The sequence below is a fragment of the Schistocerca cancellata genome, chromosome 2 (genome assembly GCF_023864275.1).
Source record: "Schistocerca cancellata isolate TAMUIC-IGC-003103 chromosome 2, iqSchCanc2.1, whole genome shotgun sequence".
In the NCBI taxonomy this organism is placed as follows: Eukaryota; Metazoa; Arthropoda; class Insecta; order Orthoptera; family Acrididae; genus Schistocerca; species Schistocerca cancellata.
In genome coordinates this window covers 198,928,098-198,946,274 of record NC_064627.1, presented here as the reverse complement: position 1 = coordinate 198,946,274, position 18,177 = coordinate 198,928,098, and the positions used below count along the sequence as shown (strand labels likewise).

The 18,177-nt window shown below is 36.2% G+C and overlaps 1 protein-coding gene across 1 annotated transcript in view; it reads right to left on the bottom strand.

Moving 5' to 3' along the window:
- Nucleotides 1–3,436: 3,436 nt before the first annotated feature.
- The window catches only part of LOC126161517 (diacylglycerol kinase eta), a 641,720-nt gene continuing 626,979 nt past the window's right edge, over nucleotides 3,437–18,177 (bottom strand). Inside the window, exon 26 of the mRNA XM_049917424.1 lies at nucleotides 3,437–6,320. Within this exon, the coding sequence (XP_049773381.1) occupies nucleotides 6,039–6,320 (282 nt within the window). The 3' untranslated portion in view covers nucleotides 3,437–6,038. The remainder of the gene's footprint in view (nucleotides 6,321–18,177) is intronic.

Below are 18,177 nucleotides of genomic sequence, written 5' to 3'. Positions count from 1 at the left end.
TGTGTAGTGCTGAACTGAGCATTGATAATAACTTTTAATGCCCATGTTATATGGGATTTGTGATTTGTGTAGACGGGATAAAACTCAAAGGTCTTTGATTAGAAGTTACTTTTATAGATTTCAAATTAAGTAATGTGCCAGAAGCATAGAATAATCTTATCAAATATTTAACTATTTGAACATTAAAAATTTGCAAAATGATAAATATATTTGAAACTATGGACAAATATGCCACAGATTTGTAATTCTATTCAAATCAATAGCAATACAATGGTACCTTCCAGTTCCCTTTTATACATTTAAGAATTTAGTACTGGTACATGAGTGACTGATTGACTGCTCATCCCAGGAGCATATACCTGGTTTCTAACCAAGTATGCCTCACTCAAGATAACACAAAGTTCTGTGTGCTGCAGGACTAGCTCACAAGAAGGACACTACAACTTGAAGAGGCTGAGTACACAGCGATCTGCCAGCCAGACCAGATTTCCACACAAATCATCCCCAATGGAAATGAGGAAAAAAAGTGATAACCATTTTGCTGCCTCAAAATACATGCTATAAATAAAACATAAAAAATATGCCAGTTTCAGATTATTTTAATTATTATTGTCTTAGTCTGTGAATTTCATCTAGACAGCAGATGTTATTCAGAAAGTTCATAGTGGCTGAGGACCCACAAGCAACAAAATTAATGGATGTATCATGCAAGCTCTAGTTACAGTACCTGTATTTCAGAAGAAGACAATCAAGTTAGTCAACTTGCCTGAAAATGAAAAATTGAATAGAAAATGCCCCTACGTATGTGCAAATCAAAGTAAAAATTACTGCTACAGCTTCTAGGTGCACAAAATCAGCATGTGAACATTTGTGGACAATAAATGAAATACATAGTATTTTCAGTTTTAAAAGTATAATGGGTGTATCACTGAAGTGGTGTTAAACTAAAAGGCTTGCCTGGCTTTTATTTACTTATTAATGTAAATGATGACTTACTCAGTACTTCACTACAATTCAAATAGCACCAAACAACAGTAACTGCACTTTAACAAGTGCTATGCTTTACATCTGATATGTCCATACAAACCATAACACCCACAAAATTAAATATGTGCAAACAGATTTAGATGAGAATGTTGTGTACAAGAATAATTTGCAAATGATTCACAATGATGATGAAATTCAACATACTGGTATTACTGTTCCACAGTCACAAGATGGAAAGTGTATGAAAGTGCTTGGCATTACTTCTGCAAGTGCACAATTACATGAATGTGATGGAGGTGGACTATGATGGACCAAGATGAACTGTGTGAGATTTTTGCATGGGAAAAACACGTGGTGACCCATAAGTACTTTGAGTAGCGAATGGTAGTGAAAGAGCCCTGTCACACAACATGTACAGCTTGTTCATTAGTGGCAGAGAAACCATATACAAGTAAGTGAGCAAAGGATAACTGCAAATAAGTAAAATATGAAAGAATACTGATGCATTGTCCTAACTGATTATGGTTGACAGGAAAATTATACAATTCATGATAAACTCAGTTTTAAATAGAGAACATACACTGAGTATCACATCACTTGACATAGGAACAGAAGGAGCATCTAGTTAAATACTATTCATGATTACTGTAAATTAATACTGATGACCCAGTATATCTAAAAAGGTGCTTATTAGTAAAGAATGTCAACAGTATCACACACCAGAGAACAAATTCTGAAATTATTAATGGATTCCTCTAGAAGTCTTCAGTACAACAGAAATCCACTTTGCTCCTGATGTTTGCAAGAAATGTTCACCAATTTTTGCCATAGTTGAGGCATAATTCTAGTGATGTGCGTTACTTAATAAGTAACTGGCAAACCGGGTCTCTCATGTGACTGTGATAATGATGGAATGGAAATTATCATGCAGCACAGCCATATAGCATGGTAATGTGAGGCTTAATGCCAGTCATATTCATTAAACCTCAATCCATTTGGTTATTCATTATTTGATGACTTGAAAAATTTACTATAAATCATAAGTTCAGAAAACTGATGCATTGCCGGCAGCTGTGATGGCATAATACTCCCCACTGCTACTGTTACTGAGTGTATTAAGTGATTCTATACATTGGACAAAATTTAAGAAACATATTTATTATTATACTACTCTAAAATATTTCTGAATTCCTCTTGAATCAAAAATTTATCTGTGGAGAAGAAAAGCAGGATCTAGAGAAATTTGTATTCCTATTACATTCTGAAAATGCATTTACTGTTTCACAAACTAGTAAGACATCAGCTCCTTAGAACAAAATTTGGAAATGCTACAGCTGTGTGGCATTTTATATTTAACTATGAATACTGAGTTCAATTATTCTTTCATAAATATTTAATTTATTTTCATTATGAGATAAATGTATATTTTATCAGCATTAGTTCATTCATAGAAGATTAAAGAAATGACTCCAAACCCACATGTAAATCTAGTTTATTAAGAATTCCACATGAAATAATTAAAAGACAGTAATTAACTGAACCGGAGATATGTTAGCCCTTTCAGAAGTTACAGAAGAGATATAACTGAGTTTTAAATAAGCTCTCCCAGGTAGACGGCAGAACATAATGAAAAATAAATCAACGAGAAAAGTACCTGTTTGCAGAGATTCTCTTCACAGTATCATGTTCCACATCATTGTGAAATGTCATATTCATGATCTATAAAACAAGAATTAATGTAATGTCCTGCACTCGTAGGTAGCACAATGAACCTTGTACACGTCGACTACAGTGCTCGGGACTCGCAGCACCAAATTACGACACCTGAAGATGGGTGTATAAGACCCCAAAACTGGTCATGTGATACTAAAAGAACTTTACCACTGTAGCAGTATTTTCAACCTCTGGTAATGTGTGATTGTTTAAACTTCTATATCCTTAATCTTACAATCTTACCTATCTCCTTCCCCAAATCTCTGTAGGCAAGTACAAATATAAGAGTTTGAAAACCTAAGATTACATCTGTAGCGTTTCAGCTACATTATCTGATTGTTGGTTAATGAAGGTAGTATTAGTACTGTGAACCTGTACTAAGCATGCAAACAACTGTAAAAATTTATTGATTATATGTATACTTGAAATAATTCTTCACATCAGGGTTGATTATGACACTTATATACTAGAAATGCAAAGTAAACGGATATTCAAATGCACATATTAAAATTACAGCATAAGCATTTTATGCCAACTCAATTAAATGGAAAAGCAAATTATCTGTGAATGTTTGGTCTACTTTAATTTTTTAGTATGCATGTAGGAGTGTATGTTGCACAGTATATTTTTACTTTAGACTTGGTATGAGCAAATAAAAAGCCAGAGTCAATAAATAAATAGATAAGCAGCATGCTTTGTGAATGAAACATCAAAAATAAAAATTTATGTCTTTAATTTATAGCACTGAAATGTTTTCACATATAATTCAATCTTTTGCTGTGTAATACAAACAAACTGCAATTTTCCTGTAAATAACAAGGTATCAACATACCCCAATACTTGTTTTACAATGTGTGGAAACAACATTTGTAAATGAGATTAAAAAGTGAATACAAAATGAAGCATAAAATTGCATCAAAAATTCAGAAAATGTGTTGACTTTATGGCCATTACTGATTATGTAACCGCAATAGCGGATTTAGAGTGACCACAAATGTGGCCAATAACAATAACACGTTATCTCCTTATTTAACAGCAGTAGTAATGAAATTCTGGAGTAGAAAATAATTTTTCTGAACTCTGTACTACTGCAACGCTCAACAGACAAGAATAATAACAAGCTTTCCAAATAATTATTGAAACTTCTAATGAAGTTTAGTATTGCTCAGAAGGAATATGTACTACATATACATTTTCTAAATATATTATTATGTCCTTTTACACAAGGTGGAGCATCCTTGCTTACACCACAAAGTACTCACAAATTTCTTATACCTGACTTTTTTCTCACTATTGTTTGTTTAAAAAATCTTCTAAAAGGAATTCTATAACACTAATCTAATAAGAAACTATCAGGCAACATTTTAACACACCAGTCTAAAAGTACAGAAACACATCATTTTACAGTAAAAGGAAAAAAAATCTAACATATGTCTTTATGAAAACTGTTTTGGAGATGTACTCCTATAGGAAACAGGCAGAATGTGGTTTAGTAGTGACTTAACTTAAGCCAGACAAAATTAAAATCAACTGCATTTACATTACCCGTACAAAGATACAAAGCAGGACATTACACTGAATTGCCCTGCTGTATGAGAAACAAGATTTTTATGAATTTAAGGATACTGCATATTGAGACATACGAAGCACCTAAAAACCTATGCCTAATATCACACACATTATTCAACTCATTCAATAATATTGATTCATTTTTACTAACCATTAACAGTGTTTCTAAAAATAAAAAGTGAGAACACAATTACCATTTCAGTAAATGCACAACCTCTCTTTAGGAAATGGTCTTTACCAGAGTCTTATTAAAGAATACTTAGTAACTATATTTACAAAATTAAACTCAATACACTACAAGGGAACAAATATTTGTACATCAAAAATCACATGGGTTCTATATTCTGAGCTTCATATAGCTCTCTTTCTGGTAAGGCATGGAAGACACTAGGACTCAGAGGGCAGCAGCCACTACATAGGGAATGTTACAAAGTACAATGTTGAATTCAGGACTTACGGCACCATGGAAAAAAGTATTAACAACAGGAAAGAAAATTAATTGGGTAGTTAGTAGATACTGAAATGTTACTTCTGCTGTTTTCCTATGTTGAAGAGAACATGCTATGTGATGTGGTGCTAGTATCTTGCTTAAATAAAATAATGTGACTGAAGAAGAAATAAAACCATGAGTAAAGAGTACATAATATATCACACTGAGTATGCAATAACTGTTTCTTCTTTCAAACTAATCATTTCCTTCTTAGCAGCCATGTGAACAGTATACTGTTTTACCACTTTGCATTCACTGTTCAAGACTTCATTCTTAAACTGAAGTATGATTTGTCTGTTCTACCATGATGTATGTCATCTTGACTTCCCATTGACATAACCACTCAACAGACATCAAACATATTGGACAATTATAACCGATATCTTATATTAGAAATATGATGAGTATTATTCTTCACACTGCAAAAGTACAAACTTTTGACTACCTGTATTCAACACTGACTTCATTGCAATTGAAGAGCATTGTGTTAATATGCTTAGCAAAATGTAGTTAAGCAAATTTCAATGAAGATGTAAAGCATCTCATAAAAAGTGAAAGTGAAGTATTAGGCACAGAGGTAAATCCTTTCTTATCTCATTTTAAAATAATTTTTCAGATCTAACCAGTAAAATCTTTTATACTTCATTGGTATAATTTTAGCCAATCTTATAAGATACAATGTTTCAATGTTTTCTCTCTCTCATTGCTGCAAAAAAATTACTGACTCTTTCTCAACAATATGTACGTTGTATTACTCAGTATGTAAACATTTCTACAAGAAAGCATTGTTTGAAGTACAAAAGAAGATAATTAAAGTTTTCTTGAAAATGTTCAGTGCCACAGTGACAGATGTTCCACACCCAAAGGGACACGAGGCTATTTGCATTTAACCGAAGATCTATGCACCTGATTGACAGAAAAGGCACAAATGCCATAACAAGTATTCATGCATCCATCCATCACATTTTGCAAATAGTCTGGAGAGAAGGCATATACAAATTTACTGTGTGCACACAGAAATATGTAAACACACTCACACAAACACACACACACACACACACACACACACACACACACACACACACGGACAGACAGATAGAGAGACAGAGTAGTAATAAGCGTAAATGAGACAGCTTCCACACTCTGAACTTCCATCCAGAGAAAGACACATCATAACATTCACTGTAATTTTGTTTGAGCACAGAAGGTCCTTTGTCCATATGCCTCTTATGGTTCAACTGAGAGATCGTGTAGGTGTTACCACCTACACGCTCTTGGATCACGAACTCAGGTCCCTAATGGCAGCAAGTATTCGTTTGACATGTCCAACTTTAACTACTCCAAGTTCACGTAAATCTCTGCGTCCAAGTGCAAGGAGTTCCCGACCTCGAATGTCATTGCGTGTGAAACTTTCAGCATACTCGGCAAGACCCAGGGCTTCAAGCCATGCTGCAACTTCAACAACACCCCAGGCTGAAACTTCTCGTACTGCTCGACTGCTACCCCGTCGGAACTTGAGACGAAACAAACCACGTGATCGGCTCTTGCGTTCACCTGCACTCTGTAATACAAAATAGACTACTATTGCTTATACTGTTATTATCAACTAACGTAGAAAATAATCACTGTTCACATATGTAAAAAATAATTTGAGAAACCTCTTTTATTCATTAATAGCATGTAACAATTAGATATAGATAAAATATTCAGAACATTTTAATTTGCTTTAATTTCTAATAAGACTCAATAAATATAGTTCAACACTTGTTACAGGACCCAAGAATCTGAACTACAATATAATCAAATAATGGTATTCAGAAGGTACACAGTGATAAATTTTATGGGTACAAATAAATCAGAACCTGCATTGGATAGCCCCAATCCTAGACTTTATGAAGTGTCATATTTCAGCAGGACTAGAGTAGTCCTGTCACAGGTGTCTCCGACCCCTCAAGGGCAGAGTCACCTGTGAAACCAGCCATGTGGACTATCAACTGTGCAGCATTCTATGTGGACATTATATCTAATAAGCTGTCTGTTGATATGAATGGCCACTGCCAAACTGTGGTCAAGAAATAACTAGACCTCCAAGTTGCTGAGTTTGTCAGCCAACATGGCGTCCTTAACTTCAACAATGGTATCGCTGCCCAAACCATCTGGATTCTTCCTACCACCACTAGTTTTTCTGACTGTGCAGGTGGAACACCAGCTTTTCTGAACTGTGCAGGTGGGAACTTTCCCTACAGAACGAACTTCATTCCTATAAACCACCTGGACTCAAACTTAACTAGTCCTTGTGCTCCTGCATCTTATCCCCTTTCCTGCTTCCACTCCAGGCTTACACTGCCTTCTATTCCCCCAGTGCACATGCGTAGTCTTTTCCCCTTCTGTACTTCTACTTTTCCATTCTCCCTCCCCCACCTCATTCCACACTTCTTCTATACCACAACTACAGTGCCCAAGTGTGTGTGTGTGTCTGTGTGTGAAACGTGGATGGATGTGTGTATTTCTCTGACTGAAGAAGAACTTTGTTATGTAGTGCAGTACATCTTGTAAAGAGTATGTAGAATTTGAATAATTGCTAGTGTGTGCAAGATGCTGGTGAGAAACAATGATACACATGTTCTATGGACTGTGATGATGCTTTTAGTCCTGACTCATGATGTTCCACATCTGTACCAATACTCCACAAGCCACCTCCTGACAGTGTGTGGCAGAGAATATTTCCATTACCACTCACTGATCTCCCCTTTCCTACTCCATTATACTATCAGCAGTTTGTGGATCGAAGGAATCACTAGACAGTGGAGTCATTGAACATATCCGCACTTCAGAACTAACAGCATGTAAACTTCCTTCCCTCTACAAGCTTCTAATGAGCTTCCAAGAGTAACTTGTATTTATTAAGGAAGTGACCATTATTATGAGATATTGTTACGGCTTGAGAAGAATACACCTGTTGCAAATTGCATTCAGAGAGAAAACGTAAGATAATAGTTATAACAGTTGGCACAATAGACCACCCTGAAGTCTTATTATCAAAGAGCAATAACCACTATAGGTAGTACCAATACAATAGGGCTGTGTATTGTAGTTATTGTATTCATTATTAACCATTGTACTATATGACATATTTGCTGCATTCTTTGATAAACAATTAGTGGAAGATACAGCACCAGACAGTACTGAACCAAGGTCAATCACAAATGAACTTCACAATGCAGCAGCAGAAAACGAAGTCAGACATGGACATTATCCTATATTACTAGCTCTCACTTGTACCAAATTGTTGAAGAATAGTGATCCTGCTAGTTAATTTATCAGTGCAGTGCTATCACCATTTGATCTAGAACATTTGCTCTTCCTTTTCAGTGTCTTCTGTATAACAGTATAAGTAATAAGATATATTTGTGTGTTATTTGTTTTGTTCAGTCAATAATTTGTGTGTGTTGTGTCTAGTCATATCAGATTTAGTGTTAATTAATTAATTTTTTTTAAGCACTCATGCTCAGTTTAAAATGGTGCCTCCAGAACTAGGAAATTTTCAAGCAGTTGAGGAGGTACAGGAAACAGGAGCAGTGAGCTAACCAGTTATAGATCCCTTAACTGAAATGTTGAAGTAACTAAGATTGTTCGCAACTCAACAAACTGAAATGACCACAACACAAGCTGAAATAGCAACTAGATAAAGTGAAATGGTCAATAAAAAAACCAAAATGACTATCAAACAGAACAAAATGGCTGAGCAAGGCTTCCAGCTCTCGGCTGGCAAATTAAGTGTTTCTCTTGTCCTGTGTTTTCCTCATAGTAAATTTATTAAACTTTGTGTGCGTTTTTCTGTTTGAGAGGTTCAATCTCGCATTTTTGTAAGGGTGAATTCATTCAGTCTGTAGCGCAGTAGCTGCTCACTGAACAACCACCTACACAGCTCATTAACACGTCAGCATCCGTTGGTGACACATCAGGAGAGTAGCAAGTTGCATAACAAGAATTCTGTCTACTTTTACAGTTCACTTCTTCAGTTAGTCTTGCTAGGATGGTTAGAATCTGTGCCTCCAGATCACCCTTCAGCCTATTCTGGTTGCAACCAATCTGATAACCTGTGATGTGCACAGTTTTAGAAAGCATTGCTCCTGCAAAACTCAGCTTACCCTTTTCTCACATGGTTTATTGTAAACTGTGGATGAAGGGCAACAAGCATATGTCATATTTCTAGATTTCAAGAAGATATTTGACATGATGCCCCATTGCAGGCTGTTAACAAAGGTACAGGCATATGGAATAAGTTCACAGATTTGTGACTGGCTCCGAGACTTCTTACGTAATAGAACAGAGTGTGTTGTCCTTGGCAGCAAGTGTTCATCAGAGACAAGAGCATCATCAGGAGTGTTCAAATGGTTCAAATGGCTCTGAGCACTATGGGACTTAACATCTGTGGTCATCAGTCCCCTAGAACTTAGAACTACTTAAACCTAACTAACCTAAGGACATCACACACATCCATGCCCGACGCAGAATTCGAACCTGCAACCGTAACAGTCGCGCGGGTCCGGACTGAGTGCCTAGAACCGCTAGACCACCGCGGCCGGCGTCAGGAGTGTCCCAGGAAAGTGTTCTCTGTACACATTGATGACTTGGTGGACAGGGTGGGCAGCAATCTGAGGTTGTTTGCTGATGATGCAGTGGTGTATGGTAAGGTGTTGAAATTGAGTGGCTGTAGGACGATACTAGACAATTTAGACAAAATTTCTGGTTGATGTGATGAATGACAGCTAGCTCTAAATGTGGGAAACTGTAAGTTAATGCATATGTTTGGATACAGTATTTCTAGTGTCCTGCTTGACACAGTCAAGCCATTTAAATATCTGGGCATAAAGTTGCAAAGCAATATGAAATGGGGCGAACATGTGAGAACTGTGGTAGGTTAGGTGAAGGGTCACCTTCAGTTTATTGGGAGAATTTTAGGAAAGAATGGTTCACCTGTAAAGCAGACCACATATAAGATTCTGGTGTAACCTATTCTTGAGTACTTGTTGAGCATTTGGAATTCATAACAGGTCAGATTAAAGGAAGACATTGAAATAATTCAGAGGCGGGTGTACTAGATCTGTTACCAGTAGGTTCGAACACTATTGAAAAAATTTAGAGAACTGGCATTTGATGATGAGTGCCAAATGATTCTACTGCCACCAACATACTTTGGGCAAGATACAATAAATTAGGGCTCATTTGGAAGTACATAGATGGTCGTTGTTCCCTCGCTTTATTTGCGAGTGGAGCTGGAAAGGAAATGACAAGCAGTGGTACAGGGTACCCTCCGTCACCCACTGTATGGTGGCTTGTGGAGTATCTGTGTAGATGAAGACCACTAAACAAACTGGAATGATAACTAAACAAACCAGAATGACCACTAAACAAATCAAAATGACCACTAAACAAATCAAAATGACCACTCAGGTTACAGAATTAGTAGAAGAAAGGGCAGAATAATGAAAAGCTGAAGAGTAAATTCCAGCTGTTATAGAACAGCTTACAGTCAAAGTTAATGATATTTGGGATAGACAAGTATCTGGAAGTAATATGGTAACAACTTTTTGAACAAGCAACCAGCTTGTCCACTGGTTATGAAGATAAAATAGGAGAAAAGTTCACCATACACAAACAGCAGGATTCAGCAGATGCTTGAGTCAAGGCCAAGAAGGAACAAATCATGTGATGTGTGAATCAACAAACACAGGCTACTGTTAATATGTCAAATGAAGATTCCCCACTGCAAGTGAACTGAAACTGGAACTGCAAGAAACAAGGGAACAGATAGGTTACGATTTCCCTCAGTGGACATAAAAATTGGGGAAACAGTTGAAATGGGCAATAGAGAAATATGGGAGTCCAGGGGGTGGTGCGAGAGAGCAAACGAGAATGATGCAATGTCAAAAGAGCACAGACCTCAAGACCCAGGTCAGAATGTGACAATATGCACATACCAACCAATACAAAATAAGTCACATTCTGTGCATGGTATGTTGCCAACAACTACAATGTAAGTGAAAATGTTAACTCAGGAGAAAATGCTCAAATACATGCAGTTTAAGATATTTTCTCCATACAAGAAGATTGTAAATTCTGTAGTGTTTATCTGAGGATAAACCCTGATCTTGGGCGGGATCACAGAAGACTGTTATTTCACAGGATATATTCTTGATGACAGTGCCCTATGAGCGACAGAAATAATCAGTTCATGAAAGGTGTCTGGAAATAATCAGTTCATGAAAGGTGTCTGAAGAGTTTGAGAAAGCATTTCTTGCTAAATAATGATCTTGTGGTATTCAGGAAAGATTGAAAAAGGAAGTACACAGTTCTTAACCTTTCTTGTTTAAGATTGGAAGTTTGTGCAGATATTTTGAAAAATATCCAATCAAGGTGTGTTACTGTGACAAGCCCATTTCACATCAAGATAGTCTACAGATCCTGAAGGCAAAGCTGCCTATTGATATACACAAAAACCTATCCATATACCAGAGTTAAACTTAGAGGAGTTTGGAATTCATGTCAGTCTCAGATTCCATCAATTTAATCCAAGAGGATATCAGATTATGACTGGGACATGGAGAAATTTATTTGCAGGTTTTAGGACAAGCAACAGCCATAGTGAAAACCACCCACACAAACTGAATGCTAGTTGTCCACAGTCAGGTAATCAAACACACAGGTTACCTTCCATTAGGAGAGTGTGTACACTCAGTGACTGTGATGTGATTTATAAATTATAGAGTGCAGCAATCAGTCATCCTTTTTTTTTTCTCTTTGCAAGTTTTATTTGGCAAATCCAGATTTCAGCTAGTGCCTAGCTGCTAAAAAATTCAAGAAGAACATGGTCAGGTGATACAATAAGTTACAACTCATGGTATAACCTATATGGCTTATACATTCGATTACATGCCACTATTTTCTAGTCTTGATGCATGTTAGTTCCCTGTTGTTTGTGTGTCAGTCACAGTTCTTTGAATACTACTGTATAGAAGAGGTAGGCTGTGTGGAGAACAAACTGATTGGTTTTATGGCGCCCTATATATGAACTACGTAATATATAACATTTAAAGGAAAAAAAAAAAAAAAAAACATCAAATTTGCATGGCAATTACATAAAATAAAACATAAGTAAAATTCTTTACATTGCTGTCCGACTTATTTCCACATTTGCCAGTAAACATAGAAAACATAAGAAAATTTCCAGGTTCACTCCTTGTGAGTCAGTTGTTTTATTCTTTAAACACATATCTAATGTCAGATGGGCAAAACCTTTTTTTAAATTTATTTACAAGACACAAGGAGGAACATGTTATATGTAACTATAAGATTTGATCTGATTAAATGTTTTTATCTTTGTATTATTTTTTCTCTTTATTTAAACATCATGACAGGTATGCTGTTCCTCTTATTTACTGAATAGTTTGTAGATGGCACCTAATGTCAGCTAGATGGATGGTTGGTGTGATTTGGCATTCTGTTATAGAAAGGAGGCTGAAAATTAGGTTTGGGGAACACATTGCGTTGGGCAGAAGAGATACCACAGACAAATCGAGTGTGGCTGCTCATTTACTTACAAGGAAACAGAAGGTGGCGACTTTGACATCTAATGTGAGGTTGCTGCATAAATGCGAGAAGGGCAGGTTCCTCGACCTCCTAGAAGAAGTGAAGATCTTTTGCCATCACGAGAATACCGACAGCAACCTGATTAATGATCGGGTTGTTATGACAATGCACTGTTCTGGGAATTGTTTGAAAACTTGTTGCTAGGGAACAGTGTAAGGTCTGACACAGGGAGGAACGAAGTAGCTCCTGCTGTCTTGTCAATATGTAGCAAACTTGTTGCTAGGAAACAGTGTAAGGTCTGACACAGGGGGGAACGAAGTAGCTCCTGCTGTCTTGTCAATATGTAGCAGCCATTAGCATAATACTGTATGAGTATGATGGTTATAACATTGAATCTACAGAACTTTCTCCATGGGATGTTAGTTTAGATCCTTGTACATTGTTAATAACAGCAATTCAGTGTCTTGGTTTTATTGTATTTATAAGTAAAATCCATTTCAAGTGACACAGAGACTAGTACTCTCCACATCTGTAACGGAATGCCAAGTCACACCAACCATCCATCTTGCTGACATTTGGCCCCCTCTACAAACTATTCAGTAAATAAGAGGAACAACATACTTGTCATGATGTTTAAATAAAGAGAAAAAAATAATACAAAGATAAAAAGATTTAAATCAGACCAATTCTAATAGTTACATATAGCATGTGCCTCACTGTGCCTTGTAAGTAAATTTATAAAATAGTTTTACCCATCTGACGTTAGATATTTGTTTAAAGAATAAACAACTGACTCACAAGGCGTGAAACTGGAAATTTTCTTATATTTTCTATGTTTACTGGCAAATGTGGAAATAAGTCGGACAACAATGTAAATAATTTTACTTATGTTTTATTTTATGTAACTGCCATGCAAATTTGAAGTTCTTTTATTTTTCTTTAAATGTTATATATTACATAACTCATATATAGGGTGCCATAAAACCAATCAGTCTGTTCTCCACACAGCCTACCTCCTTAATAAGAGACGTAGCTGATGATAGCAATTGTGGTGTCAAACAGCTTCCAGTAAACTAACTCCAACCACATCAAGCCCCAGAAAATCAGTCATAACATGGGATAGGGGCTATGACAAAACTATGCAATTCTTCTGATATGATGGTGGAGCCAATATGACAGAGGAACACTGTGCAGATGTGAACAAATGCAACCAGGAATATCCATCAGTTCCATAATCTGCAGTTAGGGCCATGGTTGATGATATTCCAGTCACAACTATTTTGGACACAGAGGCTGTGTTGCTGTGTTCTCAGCAAGCTTTTTTAATAAAATGTTTGCGTTGCCAGTCTTTCCGGTGCACACTGCAAAATTGTTGGAGCAATAGGCATGTGATCAAAAGATGACAGTTAGGCTACAAAATGTAGTGACTTAATGCAGCTTTTACATGGTTGAAGGATTAATTGAAAGCTGTATTCCAGGCCCTGAATTTATTCATGAGAATTATTCAAGGTTGATGGAGCCAGAACTCAGGCTAAGTTGCTGTGCAAGGATGATAGCCACAGATGACACTGCCAAGGTTTCTGGATTGACTTTATTGTCAGACAATATCACAGGACGTGAACATTTCTGGTGCATTCTATAAAACTACCTGGAGTGGCAGCACATGTATAGTAACAGATATCAGAACCAGAGAACCTTACCAACAAACAACAGTGACAGTTTTCTGATCTCTTGACACAATATTTACAAGTGTTTAAAAAAAGCTTTGAATAATATGAGGATATAAATGTTATCTGTAAGTATTTCCACAAAAACTTTCTGCCATAGTTTCCACACTATCCCAAGGTCATAACATGAAGCCGTCAACCAAGAAATCAAAACAAAATATGATTGTGACAAAAGATTAGTTAGGATACAAAGATTTCAAATGGGTGAGGAAGTGCTACTGAAAACCCATCCACACACACTATTCTTGAACAAGAAAAACAAGAAGTGACATTTGCTGTTCACTAGGCCTTTTGAGATTATAGGAATTCCAAGTCCCAGTGCTTATTTGCTAGGGTATCCAGACAGTCATAGAATTAGAATATCACATCAAGACTTAAAGAAGTATTATTTTTGATGAAAGTAGAGTACATCGTTGTGAACCACAACATCAATTTCATAATTTTTTAACTAAGGATTTGTTATATGTGATACATGGCTCAAGGTTTTCTTAGGCTTTTCTACATGATGTTTTATATTCAGATGTAAAGTATGTGTCTTAATTATTTATGATGATATTGCATGCCTTTATGTATGATTTGTTGAACTAATGAAGTTTGTAGTTGATAAGTGTTATCCTGTGAAAAATTCTGGAGCTATTGTTTTATTTCACAATTTTCATCAGTTATTCTCTGAACATATTCACAATGGGTCTTCACATTTTTAAGATTTTGCTTGCTGTTGAAGTTATTATCACAATACAATTCAAGCAATTTGGATATCTATATAGATGGAACAATTCTAACTTGGCAAATTACAAATCACTTTTCCCTTGCTATCAACAAGACTAGCAAAGAATTGAGTCAATCCAATTTGGAGAACATTTGAAAAATAATTAACATTTTAGAGTTGGTCTAGCTTGTATTTTAGAGTCCTGCATTTTTTCAGATCCCTTTCCAGAGCCATATACTGGGTTTCCATTATCAGTCTGGAGGTGGTCTATGATATATTGAGCACCTTGCTCAAAGTTTTCAGTTACTCTAAAATTTTGACTTATGGAATTTCTCAATCTGTGAGGTCCACGAGAAACAGATTCACCACATGATGCCAAACAACAAACTTCCAGAGACAATGTTGTTGGGTTGAGATATGTGAAAACATGTATACACTCATGAATACACTCGAGTCCAGTGTCATGTGAAGTGTAACCTTTATGGGGTGCATGAATGGAATAAAAGTGTTCCATCAGTTTGCTCAGGAATGCAGCTCCACAAATGGCACATGCAGACAGTACTGTTCCTGCTGCATTACAAGGCAAGTGCCTCTACTGTTCTCATTTCATCTCGTGAATGTAATGAGGACACTTTGTGACTGTGCTACACAGACATGAAACAGTTCGCCAGTAAAACTGAAGTGATAGGTTAGAACAAACCAAAAAGATTTTTCTATTAAGAATTAGTCCAATTTGTACTACAGCTCTTCCAAATCCAACAAATTCAGTACAGATCAGAAACTACAGCAAACAGAATTTCTCTGACAAGGTAATTAAATGTGTACTAATCCCATGTGTTCCAGGTTTTTGAACCAATGGAACTTCACTCATTAATTTTTTACTATGTTTCATATTCACACACCATTGGTGTGAGCATGGTGTTTTGAGGGTCCAATCCCAATCGCTTTACTGTCCTGTGGATCAAGCTTGTTCCTGTGATCAGCCATGTTCCTCTCCAACCCACATCCTCGCTGACTGAAAAGGGGCTTCAATGGCACACACCTCACGTCCATCTCCAGCTAATCTTTGGCTTCATGTGAACATCATGCTGACATCATAAGAATCAATTAAGAGTCTTTATTTTTGTTCAAATATTATTCTCAACTCACATCAACAAACTTTTAACATTGTATACCAAACTGACTTGTCAATGTAAAATACGAATACTTGTAAGCTAATTAAAATTTCACATGCATTGCTTGCAATATTTTTGAACATTCAGTTTCTAATTACAAAGAACAACTATTTATATATGTATATTCTTGACAGTAAACCAAGGTTGATCCAGCTTCGCTCCCAGTTTTCCAAAGTTTCCCACGGAGACTTAACCTGAATAGGGAAGCTATCAATAAATAGATCCACAGTTGCACTAGCTGCTAAAAGTGAAGTAAAAAGTGCTAGTTGCCTAAATACGTCAATCTTAGAACTTTTTGGGTAGCACATCTATAACAGCTACCAAGTAGTAATGATGGAGTAACACACTGCTCATGCCATCTTATACCACCAATTTTATGATTTTATTTCAATGAATGAATAGTCTCAGGAATTTCAACTCTGTGAACAATCACAATATTTACAGCAGATACTCTGCAAATTTATATGAAACCTGAATAATTTTACCTTTTCATAAGAGTCAGGAAGTTCACCATAATAGAGCAATAATAGCAACATTAATGGCTTAAGATGCTGCTCCCACAGGGGGCTTGTGTAGTACATCTTGTGAAGAGTGTGTAGTATTTGAATAATTTGTAGTGTTTCAAGGCCACCGTCAGTGAGAAACAATGACACAGATGTTCTATGGACCATGACAAAGCTGTTTACTCCTGGAAGCTTCAGGGGGGGAGTTATTCTTTGTGGAGGTTCTTGTTGGGAGAGTATGTCTGGATAGATGACACTTGTATTGTTAAGAGATGCCATTGGAGCAATTTTCTAATTGTGAACCTATGGTCTGAACTGTGGATCAGACTGAAGATTAATTTATGATCAATAGTAGAGAAAAGTGTTTCAGATGTATGAGAATAAAACTCATGTACATGTTAAAGTTAATTTTGATGTGTTATTTTTGATGTCCATGATTCTATGTTCCATTGCATTATCAGTAGTTTGAGGACTGAAGAACTCAATGGGAAGTGGAAATGCTAAAAAAGCCTGCATTTCGAAACTATCCCTGTTTGGGGAATTTTTAGATTAACTTTGAAATACAAATAACGGCTATAATCCAGTACCCACTGAGGCTGCCACTCTTGTGCAATGTGTGATCTTCCTTCTGTCTACAAGCTTGTAAAGACATTATAAGAGTAACTCGTATTTAGTAAAGAAATGATCTTTATGACTGGATACTGTTACAGCTTGAGAGGAATCCATCTTTCGCGCACTGCATTAAAAGAGAATACATAACACACCAGTTATAACAGTTAGCACAATGAGTCAAATGAAAGCCTTATTATCAAAGATAAGTAACCTCTATATACAATCTACTTAGTGATCCTAAAATACGCAATGTGCCTGTCTGCTACTCAACACCCATTATATGTCATTAGTAGCAATCTGTCAGTGCATTGTTTTAACAACTATTCATCTACATCAGGAAAAATAAAACCAAGAATGATTGGCTGAAAGAAGTTCACCATTATTTAGAAGTATGAACTATAACATTGCAACACATCAAAGGCAGACGAGAGAAGAGGATTCTATTCTGCAGTGGTATGAGACTCACAACTAAAACCATATGAATGAGGTCAACTCTGCATTGCTGATGAAGGAAAAACAGTTGTATTGTAAAAAATACAAAAGTATTGGGAACAGAAGAGGAAACCATAAGAAGCATGTCTAGCTAATAATCGAAAGACTATAGTGAATTTGGACGAATTCAAGTGCCCCAATACAGGTATAAGCTATGTAAACAATAACAATAATAAATAATAAATATACAGGTTGTCCAAAAATTATTTTTACACCTTTAGTCTTTGATAACCTGAAAAATGTATTAGATAAAAGCAACTAGATTTCAACATGTTACAGGATAACAAAAGTTTTTTATTTTATTTCACAGTTTTTGCAGATTAGATGAAAAATGTGGAACCATAGGAGCAAGTTCAGTATACAGCATAATCTTAGAAACAAAATCTGATACCCAAGCACGGTGAAATTTTTGAACACAATATGGAAATGATCAACCACCAAACCAACTATTCAGGCTCAGCATATGTCATTTATGGAAACAAGTAGCATTCTCCATAAACAAAGGGCAAATTGCCCATCTGTTTAAGACACCAATCTACACAAATTATGGCAGGTATTTGCAAGGATTCTGGCAAAATAAGTGCATACTGTGGCGAGAGGGTTGGAT